This window comes from Stylophora pistillata, chromosome 4, assembly GCF_964205215.1.
Source record: "Stylophora pistillata chromosome 4, jaStyPist1.2, whole genome shotgun sequence".
In the NCBI taxonomy this organism is placed as follows: Eukaryota; Metazoa; Cnidaria; class Anthozoa; order Scleractinia; family Pocilloporidae; genus Stylophora; species Stylophora pistillata.
Window position 1 is genome coordinate 19175176 of NC_142522.1, and position 20307 is coordinate 19195482.

Here is a 20307-nt window from a genome sequence, read left to right on the forward strand (position 1 = left end):
AGTTGTTTCGTAGATTATCTTTGGCTTCATCCCATATGGCGACAGAAAGAAGCAAAGAAATCAGGATATTCAATGAGAGAGCTATATACAAGAAATAAGCACTTTTCCAGTTGTTTCGTAGACTATCTTTTGCTTCATTCAATGTGGCGACTTGGTGCACTATGAGTTCGCGGAACGACCCTTTCCAAAAACGCTCGACATCTTTTACAGTAGGTCTGCCGCCAAAGACGTGTGGATTTGTATATGACCTGAGCGTTTTTTTGCTATATAATAAATCCTTTATTCACCAAACTTGTTAGGAAAAGATGTGTGGATATCAGCCTAATTCTCTTCTCACGTTTTATCTTTTGCGTTTCAACACTTGTACCCTCCCTGAAGTTTGTCTGAATTCCGGTACCCTTTTGTCTCATGACTTCCGGTAATCCTGGAAAGTGGTACAGGTAGAATTTTGCCTATTCTATGGGAAAACCACGTTGTGTGTTTTGGACATGTATGATGAACGCCCGATCCGACACGCACGTATTTACATGGTAACTTGATACGTTTAAGGGGAATAGGTACAAAGTCAGTCTATTCTATTGAGTTGTTTTTGAAGATCGGACCAAAAGTGAAAGGCAAATGTTTTTACAGCAATTTTTTCATTGCTTAAATTTTGCTTGACTAGAGACAAACTCTGGGGCTTTACACAACACCGAAGCGATACAGCATTTCACAATGGAATATGCTGTATTAGCATTTACTAAAACGGCATATGCATATAGCGTTAAAGGCGTGCCCTGCTTGACTACTCAAACCCCAAATGTCCTTTGCCATTCACCTCCGAGCAACGCGCGCCCGAAAATATTGCAATCGTTTCAGGAATAAATAAATTAAATTCATCTTTTTGTGCTATATTATCCAACTATTTTAGTATACACTAAATAACTTGTCACCTTAGTGTCGGTGGCAGAAGGTGGATATTTACCTTGCCGCTTCCCAGCTCGGTAAATATCATCAGATTATCAACTTATTAGATAAAATTAAGTTTGTAATACCTCCCAACAACGCCGGGAGCACAATAACTTTCTTAGATGCCCATCCCCTTTTTTCAATAAAATTAAACAGTCTTTCTTCTCGGCTGAGTTCTAATGATGGGCATTTGCTAAGCAAAGAATTTCACGACAAAATAAAAACATGCGAACAACTGTAATTGCAAAATTATTGAGACGTTTGTTGAACTTTTTATAACAGCGTTGCACAACGCATGGCATTGAATTTACGTGGAATGGACTGACAGAGAAAATGTCGCCATTTTTAAATGACATTCCCGAAATGAATTCAAGCAGTAAGTAACAATTTTACATGTTTGGAAAGCCACCCATCCTATTAAAGCGACAACTGAGCATGCGATCTTATGCTCTAGCTCAGTGTTTCAGCAGCCTTTGTTATTAAGTCTTCCCAAGAACTGGGCTCTCAACTCTTCGACATGATTAGCATAATCCGGTAGATTGGTGACACGAGTAGACAAACTTATCTGGTGTCAGCTCGATTACACAAAAAATTCTCTGGGCTAATTTACCACGAATTATGTAGCAACTGGAGGAAAAATTACTTCTCTGAAGTCGAGAATGAAAGAATCAAAGCAAAGGCCATTACAACTGATCCTAGATAAGCATGACAAAAATGGATTTCTAGATAAAAACCATAAAGAAACACTGGAAAGTCAACAGACGGGAAAAAATGGGCAACATGGGGTCAATTTAAACAGGTCCTACATAAAATTAATGAAACTAGCCCGTTTTTATCAAATTTAGTACACGATTAAATTGAATTAAGGCACCACACTTGTTATGCTTTCACAACATTCTCTCTCTGTAACCGGATGTTCGGGCTCCCCACTGAAGTGAATGCTGGTGATCAATGATGACCTTCAAACAAATATGTCATAGTGAATTCCTTACAAACACAAGTAATTAAATAAATAAATGAGAAGGTCAGTAAGAACGTTTGTAATATAGTGTTAAAGTATCTAGGTTGAGTGGACAAGAAGCAGGACTTATTTTCCAATTATTTTTATGAATTTCAGGAGTGCCTGGAAAGCACTATTACTACCTAAACGTCGATCGCTGTGCATATGGTGGAGCAAACAAGCTATCCGCTCAAAGCTATGGCATTATCAACAACCATCAGATTTGTGGTCCGATTATTTTCGGTGTAAATAGTAACTGCTCTGCTGTTTATTTCTATTAGGATAAGCCACGTGCAGGTTGGAAAATATACAAGTCAGTTATGAAGTATAAATATTTACACCAAAAACTACAATGCAAACGCCCAGAAGACTCCAGAAGATGAGCTATTTAAGTAAAAGGCGATTAATAAAGATTTCTTATATTTAACAACTAGAGGTGGTTAGTGGAGGATATTTACCGAGCCACGAAGCGGCGAGGTAAATATCCACCGCTAACCACCGACACTGAGGTGAATAGTTGTTTTAGTAAATACTAAAACTGTGAGATAATATTCACCACCAAAAATTGATTTGAGTGATTTCTTCGCTTGTCATGGATGCAAACCGGGACGCCATCTTTTCCCGAGTTGCTCGGAAGTAAATAGCAAAGGATATTCGGAGTTTGACTAGCCAATCGGAGCGCGCCTTCAACGCTATCCACTGTTTTAGTATATACTAAAACTGGCTATTCACTGGAAGCTTGAACGAGTTTACTGCTCTGCTCTAGGGTTGAAAAGTAACTCTTGTTTTGTAACGGGTCTCTCATATGTTCGTTGGTTTTACAACATGATAAGCTTCAAAATCAATGCCATTTTATCATGAGAAAGGCGTTTGTTAGTCACTAGTAAAGTGACGTGCTTTTATAATCGGAAATAGCAATTTTGTTAAAAGTAGAAACAAGCTTAAGGTGGCTCAATGGGGTTTTTTGGCCGGGCGAAGAATGGGTACGAAAATAGCGCGCTTTTAAATGGCATCAAATATGTAAACAAACATGGCGGCTTCACGCGAGTGCACAATTTTTGTCACATAATCGCGAAGTTTACTTGACGAGAGTGAAACGGCATCGATACTTTCCAGTAATGAGCACAATATTGACGGTGAAAGACCAAAAGTTTACACAACGCCTACACAACATCCGTAATGCGTCGGGTCGCTTTCGGAAAGTGGAAGCGATCGAAACCAGAAAAGAAACAAAAATAAAAAGGTTACACGGAGGGTTCAAAACATGGAATGCCAAAAGGAAGCTCCAATATGATGACATATCCATGGGAAACGAACCCCCAGCAAAACGAATGATACGAGCACGTGAGGTCAGTACATTTTTATTTATTCGGAAGTCTTAATTTTTGGTAAGATTTTCCTGTCAAGCTTGTCCTAATTATCGGCCTACCTGTTCTGTTGACTCCAACCCTGATTCCCATCAGCAGAATAAAGCTAAGAGGAAGGCGAACCTGCCACAAGGATCCAGACTGGTGGACTTAGAAACCCTTACAGATGGTCTGAAGGAATGCTTATTTTGTCATTACGGTAAATTCTCACTATTTTTAACTGCACTATAGCATATTTTACACCATTATCATATAAAACAACATAACAAATATTGTGGAGTCTTTTTTCCCTGTTAGTTTACAGTGTATTTTACAATATTTCTAGGCCCTTTGTCTCTTGGCAATGTTTTTGAAGAACAGCACAGTGGCTTGGCAAGCACGTTTACTGTTATATGCAGCCACTGCAATGGGGGAAACACCATTAAAACATCAAAAGAGCCCACATCTGGTGCACGCGGTCCACTGACCTTTGATGTGAACACGAGAGCTGCCCTTGGCTGTTTACACACAGGAGTGGGCAACACCCATTTAAACAATTTACTTTCAATCCTAAATGTGCCTGCACTGAACTCATCAACTTCTAAAAATAGGGAAAGGGAAGCTGGAAAGGCAATAGAGCTAGTAGCAAAAAATAGTTTCCAGCAATTCCTAAACCTTGAACGAGAGAAGGCAATTGAAAATGGTAACAAGCCTGACCAGAACAATTTGGTACCTATTGCCTGTTCTTACGACATGGGGTGGCAGAAACGGGGGCAAGGTTTCAACTCTAAGACCGGACATGCTGCAGTCATGGGCCTTTCAACTGGTAAGGTCCTTGATTACACAACAAAAAATAAAATGTGCCACTCCTGTGATGAAGCTAAAAAGGCAGGAAAACAACCAAATGACCATAACTGTAGAAAAAATCATTCAGGCTCTTCAAAGTCAATGGAGCCTTTAGCTGCAGTTGAACTTTTCAATAAGGTAACTAAATCAAATGTCAAATTTTCAATTTAAACCGGGGATGATGATTCAATGACTGAATCTCACCTAGAGCAAAAGGTACCCTATGGTGTGGAAAAATGAAGTGATACAGTTCACATAAAAAGATCCCTTACAACACACCTATACAACTTGAGCCAACGAAGTAAGTTCCCCAATAGTTCAGTGTTGTCACAGAAAGTCATCAATTACCTTGTCAAATCCTTTACATACTGTATTGCACAAAATAAGGGGTATGCTACAAACATGAAATCTGCAATTCAAAGCATTGTGCCTCATGCATTTGGTGACCACACTGGTTGTAGAGAAACATGGTGTAGATACAAGAAAGACCCTTCTCATTATTGTCACAGAGATCTTCCCTATGGCAAAGACCTCCAAGGAGATAGCCTTCAATCAGCCCTGAAATCTCTCTTTGATGAATATAGCACAGACATTGTTATAAACAACCTTGCACCTGCAGCAAATTCTCAACGTAACAAGTCTCTGAACAGTGTGGTGGGCTCGAAGAACCCCAAAATTCGCTTTTACGGGGGAAGTGAAAGCAATGATTATAGTGTCCTGCAGTGTCTCTCAAGTAAATTTAGGTTACAGGTACATTCCTCAAACTCTAGCGTCACTTAACATAGAGCCAGGTCTTTTCTGTGTAGACCATAATACGAAAATGGACGTGAAAAGTTCGAAGGACAAACAAAGGAAATCAACTGTTGCATTCAAACCACGTCGATCACAATTACACAAACACCAGATTTCAGAAACCTCGAAAAACGAGGGCAAAGAAGGTACCATGTATGAAAGTGGCATTGGCCTGAACCTAAACTCTTCTGCGACAACATTGGAGTTGAACAATTCTGAACTTTCAATCACTGATCTTTATGATATAACCGCTGCTGTCACGAAACAACAAGAACAGTACGAAAATGCAATTCCGAAATACACTTCGAGACCCACAGTTCAAAAGGAAAAATTTGATGACAGTAAATTTTATCACTTTGTTTTATTTGACATCAAGACAAATTCAACGGGAAAATAAGCAGAAGTATGTCAGCTCGCTGCCGTGGATAGGTCAGGTAAACAATTCTCATGCTATATTCTACCAACCAGAGACAGATTCTCACGCGTCAAAGGTCAACAAACTTACAGTTAAAACTGTCAATGGAATCCGCCGACTTTTCAAAGATAATCGACTAGTAGAAGCCTTTGAGTTATCGCAAGTACTTAGGCAGTTCTTAGCTTTTTTGAGGGCCAGAATAGATTCAGCTTCAACACGATCCACAAAAAGCCTGTTTGCACAATCTTGGCTGGACACAACGCCGCCACATTTGATATTCCAATACTTCTTCGAAACGGTGGCGAAAATTTTATCGCGGAGCTCAGTTCCATCAGTTCCATCCGGTTTGCAGGCACTCTGACACTGATGAAATCACACATCAAAAGCAAGAACTCTTCCATCCAAAACGCAGAAGGTAAATTTCCAAAGCCTGGGCAGAGTTCTGTTTAATACGAACATTTATTTCAAACCACCTTTGATGCCCACGACGCCCTAGAGGACGTGATCGCTCTTCGAAGAATCTTGCTTTCGCCTAGGCTGGCTTTGTCCGATGAAATGCTGGTGAACAGAAGTTCTGTAATCTCTGTCAAGGACGCCGCCGAAGACCTGAAATATCTTGACAACCGTCATTAGAGACTCTTGTCTTTTCGAGGAAAGCTGTACAACCCAGGTCATGCGGATAGCCCAATAAAGCAAAGCATTGCCGAAAAAATTGCTGGCAGTGGCCTAAGATATGAGGATTTAAATAATTTGTACCAACGATTTGGACGGAAAGGTCTTGTGTGTATTTTGACGAGACGGCCATTGTCCAGTCGCTCATCGCTTCCAAGGGTCACAAACGCGACGAGAACAGTCTCCACAATTTTGAAACACTTCGAAGAGATTTCCAAGGATTCTGCGGCATAGTAAAATTAAGGTATGTTCTCAACTGACTTTCAGGTCAAAAGCAGTTTGTACAAAAACGTCAAAGGTAATGTCCGCCCGTGTTTACACATTATTTATTCGTCCTCGACAAAACCGCGTGGTTCGAAAGTTCGCGCATGCTCAAATAGCGATCTTGGCGAGTTCCTATTCTGATGACGTGATTGTCATTGAGGTGAGAAAATAGAAAGTTCCCCCTCAGATTTCTCGTATTTCCTTCGGTGAAATTCCTTAAAATTTGGCAGAGATGTTATACCCTTTTAGCTTTCCTTGCTGTGAATTTATCAGAAAAATTTATATAACAAGTTTTTCGCTCAGCCAAAAAACAACAAAAATGTTAAAAGCGAAAAAACTACCTTGACAACCCCTATTATTTTCGATTTTAAAAGTTTCGTCTTGTCAGACTCTACCCGGTCGGAGAATAATAGAAAATTTTACCGAAGGAAATTGAAGAAAATTGAAATCAAAGTCTAACAGACGTCAAAAAATGGCGATATTTGAGTAGTTTTAATTTGGGACTAAAAGCCTTGACTTCAGAGGTGACTGTTGTACAGCAAATTTAGGCCCTTGTTTTTTATGTTTCAGTAGCTTTGATGTGAAAAATAGCAAAAACAACGAGAATATTAACTTTCGATTGATGTCACTGGCGCGCGCTTCGTGATCTTGCATAACCCTATTGAGCCACCTTAAATAGAAATAGGCTAGCGCACATTTTAGAAAGTATGATATCAGATAAATTATTTTTAAAAGGATTTATACCGTGTAAGAAAAAATAAATAATCCTACACACTTTGTTTAGAAACTTTGGACCCACCCGTTTGATCCTGGACACTTTGTGTAGAAAATTTGGACCCACCCCTTTGATCTCTGTCGCAGCTACTTGTATCAAGTTATTTGGATTTTCTACCATTAGATAAGATAAGATAAGATAATGACTTTATTTTAAGAGGGTAGCACGTAACAGTTTAAGTACAACTGTTTATTACCCGATTATATGGTAATCAATACTAGCTAGTCTGCATTTGTTAGTTTTTCAACTATGTTCTAGATATTAAACTGAGTATTCAGGGCTTTTCTGGCAAAGTGGCGGAGTCCCTATCAGTCTTATTTACTAATCCCTTGTTGGGGTCCGCTAACATGTTGGGACTATTCTTTGTCTTACCGGCGGAAATTTTGATCACATCAGTTGAATTCCGCTATCATTTACTACTTTACCAGTGGGAGTCTAGTCTCGGACATATTATTACCAACATTCTGGTGACATTGGCAATGATTTTCGTTAACTTTTTTTTATTCAGAACGGGACAGCAAAACTTTACTAACCAGCAAAACTTCACAAATTACGATGAGCGAATCAACTTCTCAACATGTTCTCGGGCTGCCAAATCGGGCAAGTTTTCGTCACTTTCAACGCGATCAGCCACGGTTCTTTCCTTAACAATGATTTTATGTTATTAAACCTTTTGGTATCTTTCGATTCGAAGTTCAAATCATTTCATTCAGACGGTGTGGGTGCTTATCTTTATTGATAAAGAGGGTAAGTTTCTAAAGAAACTGTGATGCTGCGTCGGTGGGGGTAACAAGGTAAATTGGTTATATCAACTAAGTTGAAACTGTAAATTGGCCACCATAAAGAGTTAAAAAACTGACGTTTCAAGCGTTAGCCCTTCTTCGGAGTGAATGGAGGAATTGTGGGGTTGTGTGTTGATTTATACGAAGAAAGTGGAGCTACGCCATTGGTGGGAACATGATAACGAGAAAAACGCGAATAAATCAGTAGAATGAAAGTGTTCGTTGATACCTATAGGGTTTAGAGTGCCGATCTAAAAAATAAACTTTTGTTCAAGAGTATTGCAGCTTTCCGAGCTACCTAAATGTAAGGAAAGGCCGCAAATTGCAATATGCTGCCTAGAATGATTAGGTATATTAAAGTGTCTAGCGACTGGTTTTGATGCGTCCTTGTCACTGCTTTCTACGTCGCGAAGGTCAGTTCTCGGAGGTGGTCACGTAGTCGTCTTCCTGTTTTGCCGATTATATCATATCACTTTGCAATAAGTGCAAGTTATGTAATAGATTACGTGACGGAGGTGCACGTGAAGTGATCAGTGATTATAATGGATCGTTTGGTTCCCGATATTTTCTCAGCATTGTGAATGAAAGGAAAAGTTTTGCATCGTGCGCGAGCGCTTTTAAAAGTGCTGCGTCGGTCATTAGTTTTGAATGAAATGAGAGTGAAGGTTGCAAAAAAATTGTATCTATATATATCTAAACTATCGTAGAGATATATACAGATATATATATATATATATATATATATATAATATAGATAAGTAAGTGTAAAACGATGAAACATGAAGCAAACTTCTAACTGTTATATAATGTGATCCATTATGATCACTGATCATTTCACGTGCATCTCCGCCAACGTCATCTATTACATAACTTGCACTTACTGCAAAATGATAACATCGGCGAATCAGGAAGACGACTACGTGACTGATTTCGTGAACACCTTCGCGACGTGCGTGACTTTCAAATAAAAATGAAAAAGATTTTTGATGAAAAACTTTGTGTGAGCGTCAGGGGAATAAGACTGAAGCTAATCAAGTAAAATTTAAGTTAAATCCAATGTATCGCAGCCAAAGTCTTGATTGCTACTCTCTGTCCACTCTCTTTTGTACATTGTTATTGGTCAATAAAGACTGTATACTGTTAAGACAATAAACAACAAACAACTCAAGAAACATTCCATCATGTTGATCTATTCTCATGAAGTAAGGGCAAAACGTTGCCTGAGTTATAATCTATTGTAGCTGTTGTTCGTTTACTCGGTTATTTCATTTTTGTTTATTTATTTATTTTTTTTTTTAGGTAATGTTTAACATTTTTAAGAATTGAAGAAAATTCTTTTGTGCTTACCTCACAGGGATTACTCAGTTTCACCCATCTCCTAATCCTTCATTTCTAGTATTATAGCATCACGTACTAAAAAACGACTTTGGCTGTGCCAAACCAGAGTTCCCTCTATTAACTCTGGCCAAACACAATTCCTATCAATTCAGTCAAAAGTACGAGGTACAAAGCTGAATAGTCTTTTTCAGGGAGTTCGAAAACTCAAAGGCTTTCTTGAGAAACTACGCTTTGTGCAGGTGAATTACAAAATATGCTTAAATCACCCATCTTTTAAAAATTTCTAGTTTACACTCATCTCAGAAGTACACTATTCGTTCTTACACCTATACAGTCACTAATTTGAACTGAAGAAAAACAGAAAATTCTTCCGGGAACGCGCTATGCGTAAGGGTAAAGAGTTTAGAAATAACGTGACAGAAGTAATGGTTCCAATCAGCGCGCAAGTGTAAATGGTTTCTCTCATCGTAAGTTGTCAACCAAAAAAAGGTATTGCATGCAACGAATGATCATCTCATGATTTCGTATATGATCATCTCATGATTTCCCCGTGGCCTCTCGGCGAAAGGTTTCACCTGAGGGAATTTGTTTTCATTTGGTATGTTTTTCTGTTTTTTTTTTTTTTTTTTTTTACTCAAACCGCAGGGTAACAAGGCCTTGATAAAAGGATCTCATGCAGGTTTCATGAAAATATCCTTTGAAGAAGACTAAAAAAAGATACATCTTGCGCAATTTTTTGACGTAATGGTTGTTGAGACAAGGATAGATGAAAGATTAATTTTAGCTGAATGTGTCAAAGGCCAATGCATGTTATTACGTGGGTAGCTCAAATTCATGAAATAGGCCAGTATGAGTGCTATTAATAGTTTCACTGTTGATTTAGTTTTATTCAAGCGTCATACGTAGTGGTTTGTCAGTTTTATTCCGAGTTTTCATCTGAGGAAGGTTCCAACAAATGGCACTTTGCGTGCAGCAAAACTTATCAGGGTCTAAAAATAAAACACTCAGTCGGAAATCTTCCAAAGAGGGTCCATACTTGAGACCCTGCACATGCGGTTGCGTGATTGTAAATAATATATAGATCATTTACAAAAGGGGTCAAAAATGCCATCAGTGGTTTTACAACAGAAGTCACCTTGTGGCTTTGTGAAATATTAAATTTACAGCAGGCTGGCGTCAGTTTTGTATTGTAAACTAAAAACACATTATCTAAGTTGCTTCCCGACAAGCCTGTTTGAGACTCCAAGTATTGTAACCAAGTCGATTTGCAAGTTACCTTCCCACGATAAATAAATAGACAACAGATAAAGATCACACCAAAGACAGAATTATAGTTTAAATTAGCCCGTCTAAGCAGTGATCCACATCACTGACTAATTGGGATGAGCAAACAAAATAACGGGGGTTAATCAAAGTCTCAGGGTATCACTGATAACACCTAAAAACGGCGCGCAGTTTCCGGTTCCACCTACCGTAATTGTGAACAATTATTTCGGACTATTTCTCGCACACAATGAAACACACTCGCGAGGTAATTAAATACTATTGCTCAAGTGTTGAGTTGCTAAAAACAAGAAATACATTTCATTTATCCATGGGTGTTTGAACTCTGTACAATCCGGCGCACGTGTCCAGTTGTCCGTTAGAACTAAATTGATAAAATCACAGTTCGAACTGAGCGCTTCAAGCTTCATGCTATTTCCAAAGCATCCTCAAGACTTGGTCCTTTAAGATGATTTGCCATAGTGAGTTCTTTCTTTAAAAGTTTGATAAGCGTCACACGTGAAGACTCTCAAACAATGGGAAGATCTAGATCAGCGGTTTTCAACTCCTCCTCCTCCATCTGACCAAAATTAATCCTCCCTTTAAAATCATGGAAGCTGTAAACGAGCCAGGAATTTTAAATGAAGGGTGTATCCTGGAAACAGCCTTTCAGAGAGCTCACAACAGCTGGAAGGACCAGACAATGAAGTTAAGCCCAATGCAGTTTCCTTCGGATTGGGAAGAAACTCTGAATGATATTGACGAGTTAATTCAGTCCGACCTAGGATGCTCACTGTCACACCTTTCTTCGTATCATTCAGTGCATCTTTCAGGCAAATTTGAATCACTAGAGAACTACGCGCAGAGTGAGACCAAGACGAGCTCGAGTGAACTCTTGAAATGGAATCTCTCAGGTAAGCTTATCATTTTAAAAGTCATTGATATATTAAGGAAACAGTACGTTCTGCCTCATCGGCAAAATAAGTCAACGCAACCTCGTAAGATTGTAGGTCATTAGTTCTAAGCTGACTGATCATTGCTACATTGACCCAAAAAATTCCATGAATCTCCTTTAAAATAATTTCCTGAAGATAGAACTTGCACAAGTTTATATAAATCATATGAATACACCTTTATCATTCAGTAGCGCATGGGGGAGCCGTCTAATTGTTTTCCTTACTTTAAATTACAATAAAAATGAACTCTGTGACGGCACGATTGACTTAAATGTTGCTGGACGGTCCTACAAATGTGATCAGAGATAAACTATTGCTTGATTTGACATAGAACCAGACGCTGTAAAGGGTAATCGAAGAACTACATTTGGTGTCTCTCTTCGTTTATCACCTTACATAACAGATGAACTCAACGTTTTCCGCTTCACTGATCAATCATATATGAGACAAACTTCCAGTAGCAATATAATTTCAAAGCAAAGGAAAATTGCAAGTAACCATCGCAAAAGAAAGCCAAGGGTGAGTTGTTTGCTATAAGGAAGTGTTATTAGGAAGAGTGGATAGTAAAAATCAGCCGATTGCTGTAGGGTATTTTTTGTTGATGTTCTCGTAGTAGATGTGGTCACAAATGCAGCGACTGACGTCCATGGAAGCCTAGACACCTTCGAATGGTAACATCAGATTAGATCCTGGGGTTGTCTTCCAGGAAGCAATCTTTATTGCGATATGTAACAGTATATCTATATCACAAAATTACACAACAACGTGCAAATGTTACCATTTTCCGAGTAAAAAGTAAATTTTTGAAAGTGCTCACGCCATTAAGTGAAGTGGAGCTCCCTAAATCAGACTCAAAACTAATGCTTGCACTGCTGTGTTTCGCATGAGTCATAGTCATATTTGTTGATTCTTCAAGGCTTAGTTGAGTGAAAGTAATCCTAGCTCGGCCGTAGACTTTCGAACGCCGTTTCTCATTCATAAGGGGTATATTTATAGACACCATGAATTATTCATATCACGAAGTTGTCACGGATAAAAGTATAAAAAAAGGACATTAGTAATTACCGCGTCGGTGACTACTACCTCAGTATGATTATGTCCAAATTCTTATTTACGTTTACCTCTCCAACTCCAAATGCAAAATCTAGCTACTTCTACATCCAGGTTGTCAACAAAATAAACATCTCAAAACATCGTTTCCGGCCCTTTAATAACTTAGTGCTTTAGATCACAAACCGTTCCCCTTAAATTGAATAAAATTGAACAATAAACACGGCTAGATTACTCACATCTAACTCTTATATCGCACTTTGATCTAAAGATCAACAAGCTTTAAAAAATGAAGAACATTAATCTATCTACTGTGTCTATTTAACATAAAGACATTCTCCTTCGTGTCATATGTTCAATCACATCGCCAACTCTGGTGTTCACCAGGGTTTCTTATTTGGCCCGATACCTATACGTATCATTATCCGCCATGATCTTCCTCTGTGTCTGAAGTCCAAATAGGATTTATGACGAACATATTCCACAGCTCGTTCTGTCGATTAATCATTCGACTCTGCCAAAATTCAAAATTGATTGCAACAGATACTTAACTGCTAAAATCTCACCTTATTTTTGTTGAACCTTTCAGTAAAGATAGGAGCTATATTTGTTTCCCCAACCACCACATTGATTCAAGATCGCTAATTTCAAAGAGAAGAAGGGCTCAAATCGACTAATTCTTTTATTATAAGCATTAATTTACCACAAAGGCATCCCTACAAGTGTTTCGATATACTGAATTCATCTCTTGAGTTCTTCTTATCTATAAGAATGTACTCAAGATTCACAAATCCATGTTCATCCATTACTTAAGGTTCCTCTTTCCGAAAGTAGGAACCTATAGCTATGAGAAGGCCAAATGGAACTCTATATTTTAGACAGAAAAAGTAGTGTCTACCAAGCTCTGAATCTAAAGTACTATACAAATTACTTCTCAGCCGAAGAGCCTACTTCATTTGCATTGGTCTACCAATTCAGTTGAAAGCAATGTCAAATTTTTCACCTTTTAAGACAACCATCTCTGGTAATAGCCATCAGCGCATTAAAAACGTTGTTTATCTCTTTTAATATCTTTAGGGAATGTGAATAAAGTAGTTTGTGCGTCTCTGAAGTCCACTGCAGCAAAGGACTCTAGAACTGTGAACAACAACTATGAAGAAAGAGTGGAAGTGGAAATTGTGGATCTCAGGGATGTTTATGAAAAGAAAACTAAGAAAGGACCCAAAGGCCTGGAATATCGCCTTGAAAACTCCAAAGTAACGGTAAAGGTGCATGCCGACCTGGAAATCACTAAAGTATGTGCATATGTAAAGAGGAGCGCCAGGGCTGCCATGAGAACCCACGACAATAGAGGTAAGTTAAATTTCATGGCTATCATGCAAGATTTTGAACATCTATTATGCCTTGCCCACTCCACTTTGTATATGCTTTAGAAAAATGAATACTGTTTGCATTTGAACAACAACCATTGCAGAAGAAACATGCTGACTCGATGATTTGGAACACCAGCTTATGTCTTGATATAAAGGATAAATCTGATGCAAGAAAATTTACCGCTCTTAAGTTAAGTTAAGTTTTGCATGATCTATCCAAATTATTGTGATGTCTTATTCAACCAGAGAATTACAATAATTCTTGAATTCATTCCTTTCTCGTTGGAAAAGTATACAAAGAAATTGTCACTCGATCTACCGATAAATCAATCAGTTTTTCATTGACTTACTTTGTCACGTTACACTAAACATCGCTGAGGATTGGTTCACCTACATACTTCGATATTTTGGCAAGGAATACATTCCTTTTATTCCTCTAGACATAATTACTTGTTAAAGCATGATAATCAGTACTTATTAAAATATGTCTGCATGAACAGTTAAATATGGTTGAAAGCATAGAAAGCGTAGGTTACAAGATTATAGAACAATTTTATGCGATTATTTACCAAAAAATCATTTTCGAAGATAGATTTCTTATGTAGGAAAGAAATGATTTCAGACTGACTGCTCCCTGAGACTTGTATTCAATGCTTCAGCAGTTCTAGTTTTGGAAGACCTCTGTGATAAATGATTTATTGATCAGAAGTAAGAATCCTTATATTTTTTTCATTTGTTGGAAAGTGGATCTGAATGACTGCTATTTGATAAGTATTCCAGGAGACACGTCGTTCTTTTTGTGTGTAGTTCTTTGATCATGCCAAAAAATACCTTGTTCACTGCGTATTACGTCCTTGTTTAACTTCATATGAAAATCAGGTGCCGTTGAACTTACAGTCAGTATTTTGGAAAAGGAGAAGAAGCAACAAATCATTTCTGTAGATCTCGGTTCAGTTTACAATAACCAAGCAGGAGACAACTTCTATTGGTTGGAGAAGGCGGATGTCACTGAGCGGAACAAATGGGAAGTAACTCTCAAGATAGATTTAATTTCTGGACTGACAGCCAGTGTGACATCCAGACCATTTCGAGTAACGACGAAAGTGAACTACAAGAGAAACATCAAAGGTAACTGAACTATTTGGCGTTCTCTTTTCCTATTTATCGATAATAAAGTGTCAATCTAGTAAGTATTATATCTCTCAGTGCTGCTGTTTGAGTCAAGATGTTATACTTTGATACACCAACAATGTGGATAAGCTATGTCTCTCAAACATCTTGTGGTGGCAAAGGACACCGTGTCTTTTGCTACCACAAAAGCGACATCTTCAATACACCATGAGAACTCGATAAAATATGTAAAGGTATATACGCTTCCTTTATCTTATAAGTTCACATCTTTACACTTGTACATCTATCATAAAATAAGTACTGATTCTTTCGGATAAAGCCTATTATGTGCAATCCATGATTAAAAAAAGTCTATAGCTAAAAGCGCAACTCTAGTTGGTTAATGTCATTGTTCCTTTCTTTATTAGAACTCCTAACTGGTTTTTATAGGGTTTATTCATGCCAATTCTGGGCCAAGCCTTTATTCATGTAGAAGGAGTGGGGAAGTCAAGTACTCCGGACAAGTGTTTTGCAAAGTATATCAGCTAGAGCATTAAAGCAGTCATGACTACAGGATAAGACGTTTCAAACTTTCAATTTCATAATTGATGTTTCTGACAACATTCTCTTTTAAATTATTGGATAAAAAGGCCATCATGCTTTCTAACTAATGGTAATGCATTTCAGTAAACTTCAGAAAAATATTAATCGGTCCCTTTTCTTTTCATTTGTCAGATTATACCTTTCTCGGTAAAGTGCAAAACCTCAGTTGTATTGTCATTAGATCGAACCAGGCTTCGTTGGACAATGATCATTTTGGTGATGACGTATTTCTTGGAAGCAATGAAATGGAAAAGAGTAAGTTGAAGGGAGGATTTTTTTTCATTTGCATGTAGAAACCAGTTTTACTCATAATTCACATTGATCTAATACTATTATACCATACCTGAAAAGAAAACGACCGGGAAGAAATTTCAATTGACTTTTGTTGCAGCCAGAAAGAGAGGCCTTAGCCAAAGACACAGCAAATCCGAACTCCTTCATTTTGAACTTAACTGTGTTTCTTAGGTCTCCTTTAGAGGTGAAAAATGATTTTCCTTGTAAACATTCCCTATTTCCAGGAGATCGCGATGTGTGGGAGGTACTCTTTGGATAGCTTGAAAAGAAATGTCAATTTCGTTCATAATATTAAGTCAGCAATACTATTGTTGGGAGGTTGATCTAAGTAACAGCATAACTACCTGCATCAATCTCTCCTATACATGCACTTTTTCAGAACATTTCGGGCAAATCGAAGACACCGGGGCAATGGAGGATGATAAAGACGATGATCTGCTGACTCGAAATCTATTGTGTTTTAGACTCGATGAAGCAGAGGACTGGTTGTCGATAGATTCTTCGAACACCGAGAATGATTCAGGCTCAGTATCAATCCCTCTAACACAAGAGAGAATCATACTGCAACCAAACACAATTCTGCAGAGACCCACGGTAAGGAGTGTAAGATATCAACAGGGTTTCCTTTACCAAAGGTGGCTACTTTATGGCTCACGAAAATTTCAATGTGAATTTTTATATGCTATCATTATTGTTTTGGCGGAAATTTCGAACCAAATAAACCATGGTTTAACGGATGGTTTGAAAAACATAAAAAAATTGAGCTGTTCCAAATGTAAGCCTTGATTTCATAATTATTTCAGCTTAAAAAACGCAAGGGGCCAAGTTTACCAAAATACCTCTGTCTTGAATTACTTCAGAATTGAAAATTGAAACTTAAAAGGGAAACCTAGTAGAGCCAGAGACACGTTTCACCTACAATTCAAAAGTTCCATCTTTTGTTGCCAAAAGAAAAGATGACTAATGTCCTTACAGCCAAAATTCATAACTAAAACATCGGTGAGGAGTCATAAATAAATCTAAAGATGCTTCCCACACCCTTCATCACACTCGTGAGATTTCTATTGACAATCCCTATTTTGATTACCTATATCGCTGGACACTCTGCGACGAGGGAAGACAAACTTTGGTCCAGAAGATGTGTACAATTTAAAATTGATAGAATTTTGTCATCTAATTCTCAAAAACACCCCCTTCAAACTTTTTTGTTTGGGTGTTTTTATTATTTCTTTGGTTCGTCTTTAGGGAGGGAAAACACTATAGTTGTTGTGCTGACGGAAAACAATAAAAATTTGAAAACTTTTGGCTGTGTAAGATTTCTTTTTCATAAATAAATTGAGATAATAACTCCCTCACTTTAAGCCGTACAATGAGTAAACAAAAGTCAATGATCGAATGTGTTTATTGCATTTTCAGCTTGCATCATATTTCAATCAGAAATCAGAGATTAGTTGCGTTGTGGAGCAACCTGAGCTTCGTGGTTTACTAAGGCTGGTGAGAAAGCGAACCATCGAAGAGAACGCAGCCACTAAACAAGAAAAGAAAACCAAGAGAAACAAGTCTTTACTTGTTGAAAATTATGCATGGGCTTGTGGGTACTGTTTTTTCGAACGTCGTAAAAAATCAACAATTAGGGCGCATTTGATTCAAGAAGTTTGTCAAAGATCAAGATTACAAAGACGACAGTCTAAGAAACGTCGTTTCTTTTCAGCGAGAGGACGTCGTTCAAGCGGTGGCGTGGAAAATTCTAACCTCGAAAAAATCAAAGGACGGTCAAAATCCTTGTAAAGAAATGCACATAAAACTTCAGAAAGTTGAACTTCTGAAATTATATATAAAATGTAAATTATAATATTTGTCTACTTTAACAATAATAACAACAAAGGGTTTAATGCAGAACCTTGTGATACACCACAAGTCGTCATGGTCTTTCCAGAAATATATGAACCAAACCGTGTTGTTTGAGTCTGGTCTTGTAGGTAGGACGAACTTCATTTGTTTGTTATTCCGCAATAACCATAATACATAATGGTTAATTTTGTCAAGGTGGATAGCATGATGAACTGAAACAAAAGCATTCTTTATGTCTATTAAAAACAGCCAAACAAATTACAAGTTTCTTCATATTTCTCTGAATGGTCTTTTCTATGTAAACAATTGCATGTTTGATTTGAGTGTTCTTCTCGAAACTCCCGTTAAAAGGGATTAATTCATCCTCTTTATTGATAAAGTAAAGACAATTTTAGAGTCTGTGCGCCGACGTATTGTTGGAAAGAACAAAAAGTTTCATAGGACTTGAAACTAGAATAATGGGTTTAAAAGAAACTGAGAAGAATGAGTTGTGTGCTTTACATTTGGTTAAGAATTCATCGAAATAGTTTGGAGTTGGAGGTACTCGTTTTGTTTATTTTTGTCCCACAGTTTCCGAAAGGGTGCACCGAGAATAATGGGTAAAGTCATTGTTTTTGAAATCCCTAAGAGCGTAGGTAGATTGAAAAAAGTCAAACTTAAAATTTCCGTTGAAAACTGTGGGTTGTGGCGCATTTTCGTTTATTAAAACTTTGTAAACTGTTCGCTACGTATATTAATAATGCAAAACTGGACGAGTTGATTGATCAGGTTAACTGGATTTCACTTGCTCAGGATTGTTTACAAAAATACCATCGACATGAGTGGCCGCACGTAATGGCTAATCATCGGTAGAAATGATGTGGTAGCTTTGGCGAGCCACCAAGAAGTCCGGGCTTTAACGAGGCCTCACATTTTAACAGGTCGACGATAGAATTTCTTAAAATATACAGGGCTGATTAAGTTTGACTAAACTTTTCAATGTTTCCTTCAAAGTCGTTTTAAAAAATCCAGAGAGTCGAGTCTCTGCACATTAAACCAAAAACTATTATATATAATCCTCTTAACATCAGATATCTCAACCCACAGACATTGGAATGCTTCTGTCAGAAAGATGGTCTAAGGAGGTATTTCATAGATAAACATTTCTACAACTCCAGAGGGCGTATTCAAATTTAAAACCTGGTATTGTTAATAGCAATTGAAGGGATATCAATTGATAATTCACACTACTCTAATAATGTTAAAATGGAAGTTTGGTTCATCCAAACGAGTAAGTTTGAATGTTTTCAAAAATTTTTAATCATATATTCCGATACGACCTCTGATAACTTGCTTTTGAATCAGCTATTCAATGAATTGATGTTTAAAGTAAAGATCATCATCATGTCTTGCATTCAAGCTTAGTAAATCGAAGTCGTATAAGGTGGATAATTTATCGGAACCTTGTGATACACCACAAGTCCTCAAAGTTATTCTAGAAACATGCGGACCAATTAGTGCTGTTTGGGTCCGGTATTGCAGGTAGAACGAAAGCCACTTGTTTATTATCTAGCAAAAACCATGGTTCATAATGGTGAAGTTTGTCAAATAGGATAGCATGATCTACTGAATCGAACGTTTCCTGTACGTCTGTAGAAACACATCACATTAGGCGTTTGACCATATTTCTCTGAATAGTTTTGCTCTGTTATTACTCGCATGTTGGGTTTAGTGCTATTGATTACTATTGTGTTATATGAATTTTGACATGAATATTTCTTTACACTGAGTCATTTAGAAGAGCACTACATTCTAGCTATAAATTAAGCAACATACTTATCCATTCCGGCGGTTAGTTGTCATTTGGAGCAGGAGAGATGGTATATTCTTTCATCCTCAGGTTATCCATATCTTTTTTTACAGTCATTTCATTAGAGCCTTCCTTTCAGACGCAGAAGGATTGCAGATTCCACTGCCCAAACTACTAGTAAATGTAGTTCACATTACGTTTCTTTTGCTAAATATAGCAGTTACAGCAGGCGGAGAGAAGACATAATTGAATCGAAGTGGGTTAGCCAAGAGCATCCGCTGTAAGTTGGTTTGAATTGATTGTATTTTAGCTTCTACAACAATAAGATTTCTGAAACAATTTTAAGTCTCACTGTTCCCACCGAAGTTTCCATCCTACTTAATTCTTTGTAGAGCCCTCAGTAAGCATCGGGCTTGTCAATACTTCTTTGAGAAGTTGGGTGCCATCTTGTCCTTAAACTCATTAGCAGCCGTATAAACGGTTTTCTTTTGGGAACTTACTTTTAAGAAGATGTACGACGCGTGGTCGTGCCAATGCAGTCTTGTAGTTCTAAGGTCAAATCACTTAAATTCACCCAAAATCTGGGGTAAACCACTGTAAATTGTGAACATTTTTCCAAAATAAGAGAGAATTTAAAGATCGTCTAAAAAGGGGAAATGAATAAGTTCCTAACGCCCTTTGGAGGTGTAGGAATGTTTTTCGATGAAACGCTTCCATTAAATATCCTAAGGAAAAACCGCTAATGATGCATTCCAAACTATGTGGGTTGGATTTTCTTTGAAAAAACAAAAAAGTAATTGTTTTCGTGTACAGACAATATAAATCTCTAGACCATGTCAC

The 20307-nt window shown here is 37.7% G+C and overlaps 1 protein-coding gene, 2 long non-coding RNA genes and 1 pseudogene across 3 annotated transcripts; 3 read left to right on the forward strand and 1 right to left on the reverse strand.

Annotated features, from left to right (window-relative positions):
- Positions 1–1178: 1178 nt before the first annotated feature.
- LOC148732742 (uncharacterized) lies at positions 1179–2902 on the forward strand. Its single transcript, XR_016000466.1, has 2 exons — positions 1179–1324; positions 2066–2902. It is a non-coding gene; the product is annotated as an uncharacterized LOC148732742 (long non-coding RNA).
- Positions 2903–3783: 881 nt separating this feature from the next.
- LOC148732743 (uncharacterized) lies at positions 3784–7745 on the forward strand (annotated as a pseudogene).
- A 3008-nt stretch (positions 7746–10753) lies between these two features.
- On the forward strand, positions 10754–17615 carry LOC148732744 (uncharacterized). The gene is made up of 6 exons (XM_088758176.1): positions 10754–11355; positions 13525–13800; positions 14700–14948; positions 15666–15788; positions 16207–16421; positions 17244–17615. The coding sequence occupies exons 1-6, from the start codon at positions 11052–11054 to the stop codon at positions 17613–17615; spliced, it is 1539 nt and encodes a 512-aa protein (XP_088614302.1). The 5' UTR covers positions 10754–11051.
- On the reverse strand, positions 17212–20307 carry LOC148732745 (uncharacterized). Its single transcript, XR_016000467.1, has 2 exons — positions 19494–20307; positions 17212–17890 (listed from the first exon to the last, which is right to left on the reverse strand). It is a non-coding gene; the product is annotated as an uncharacterized LOC148732745 (long non-coding RNA).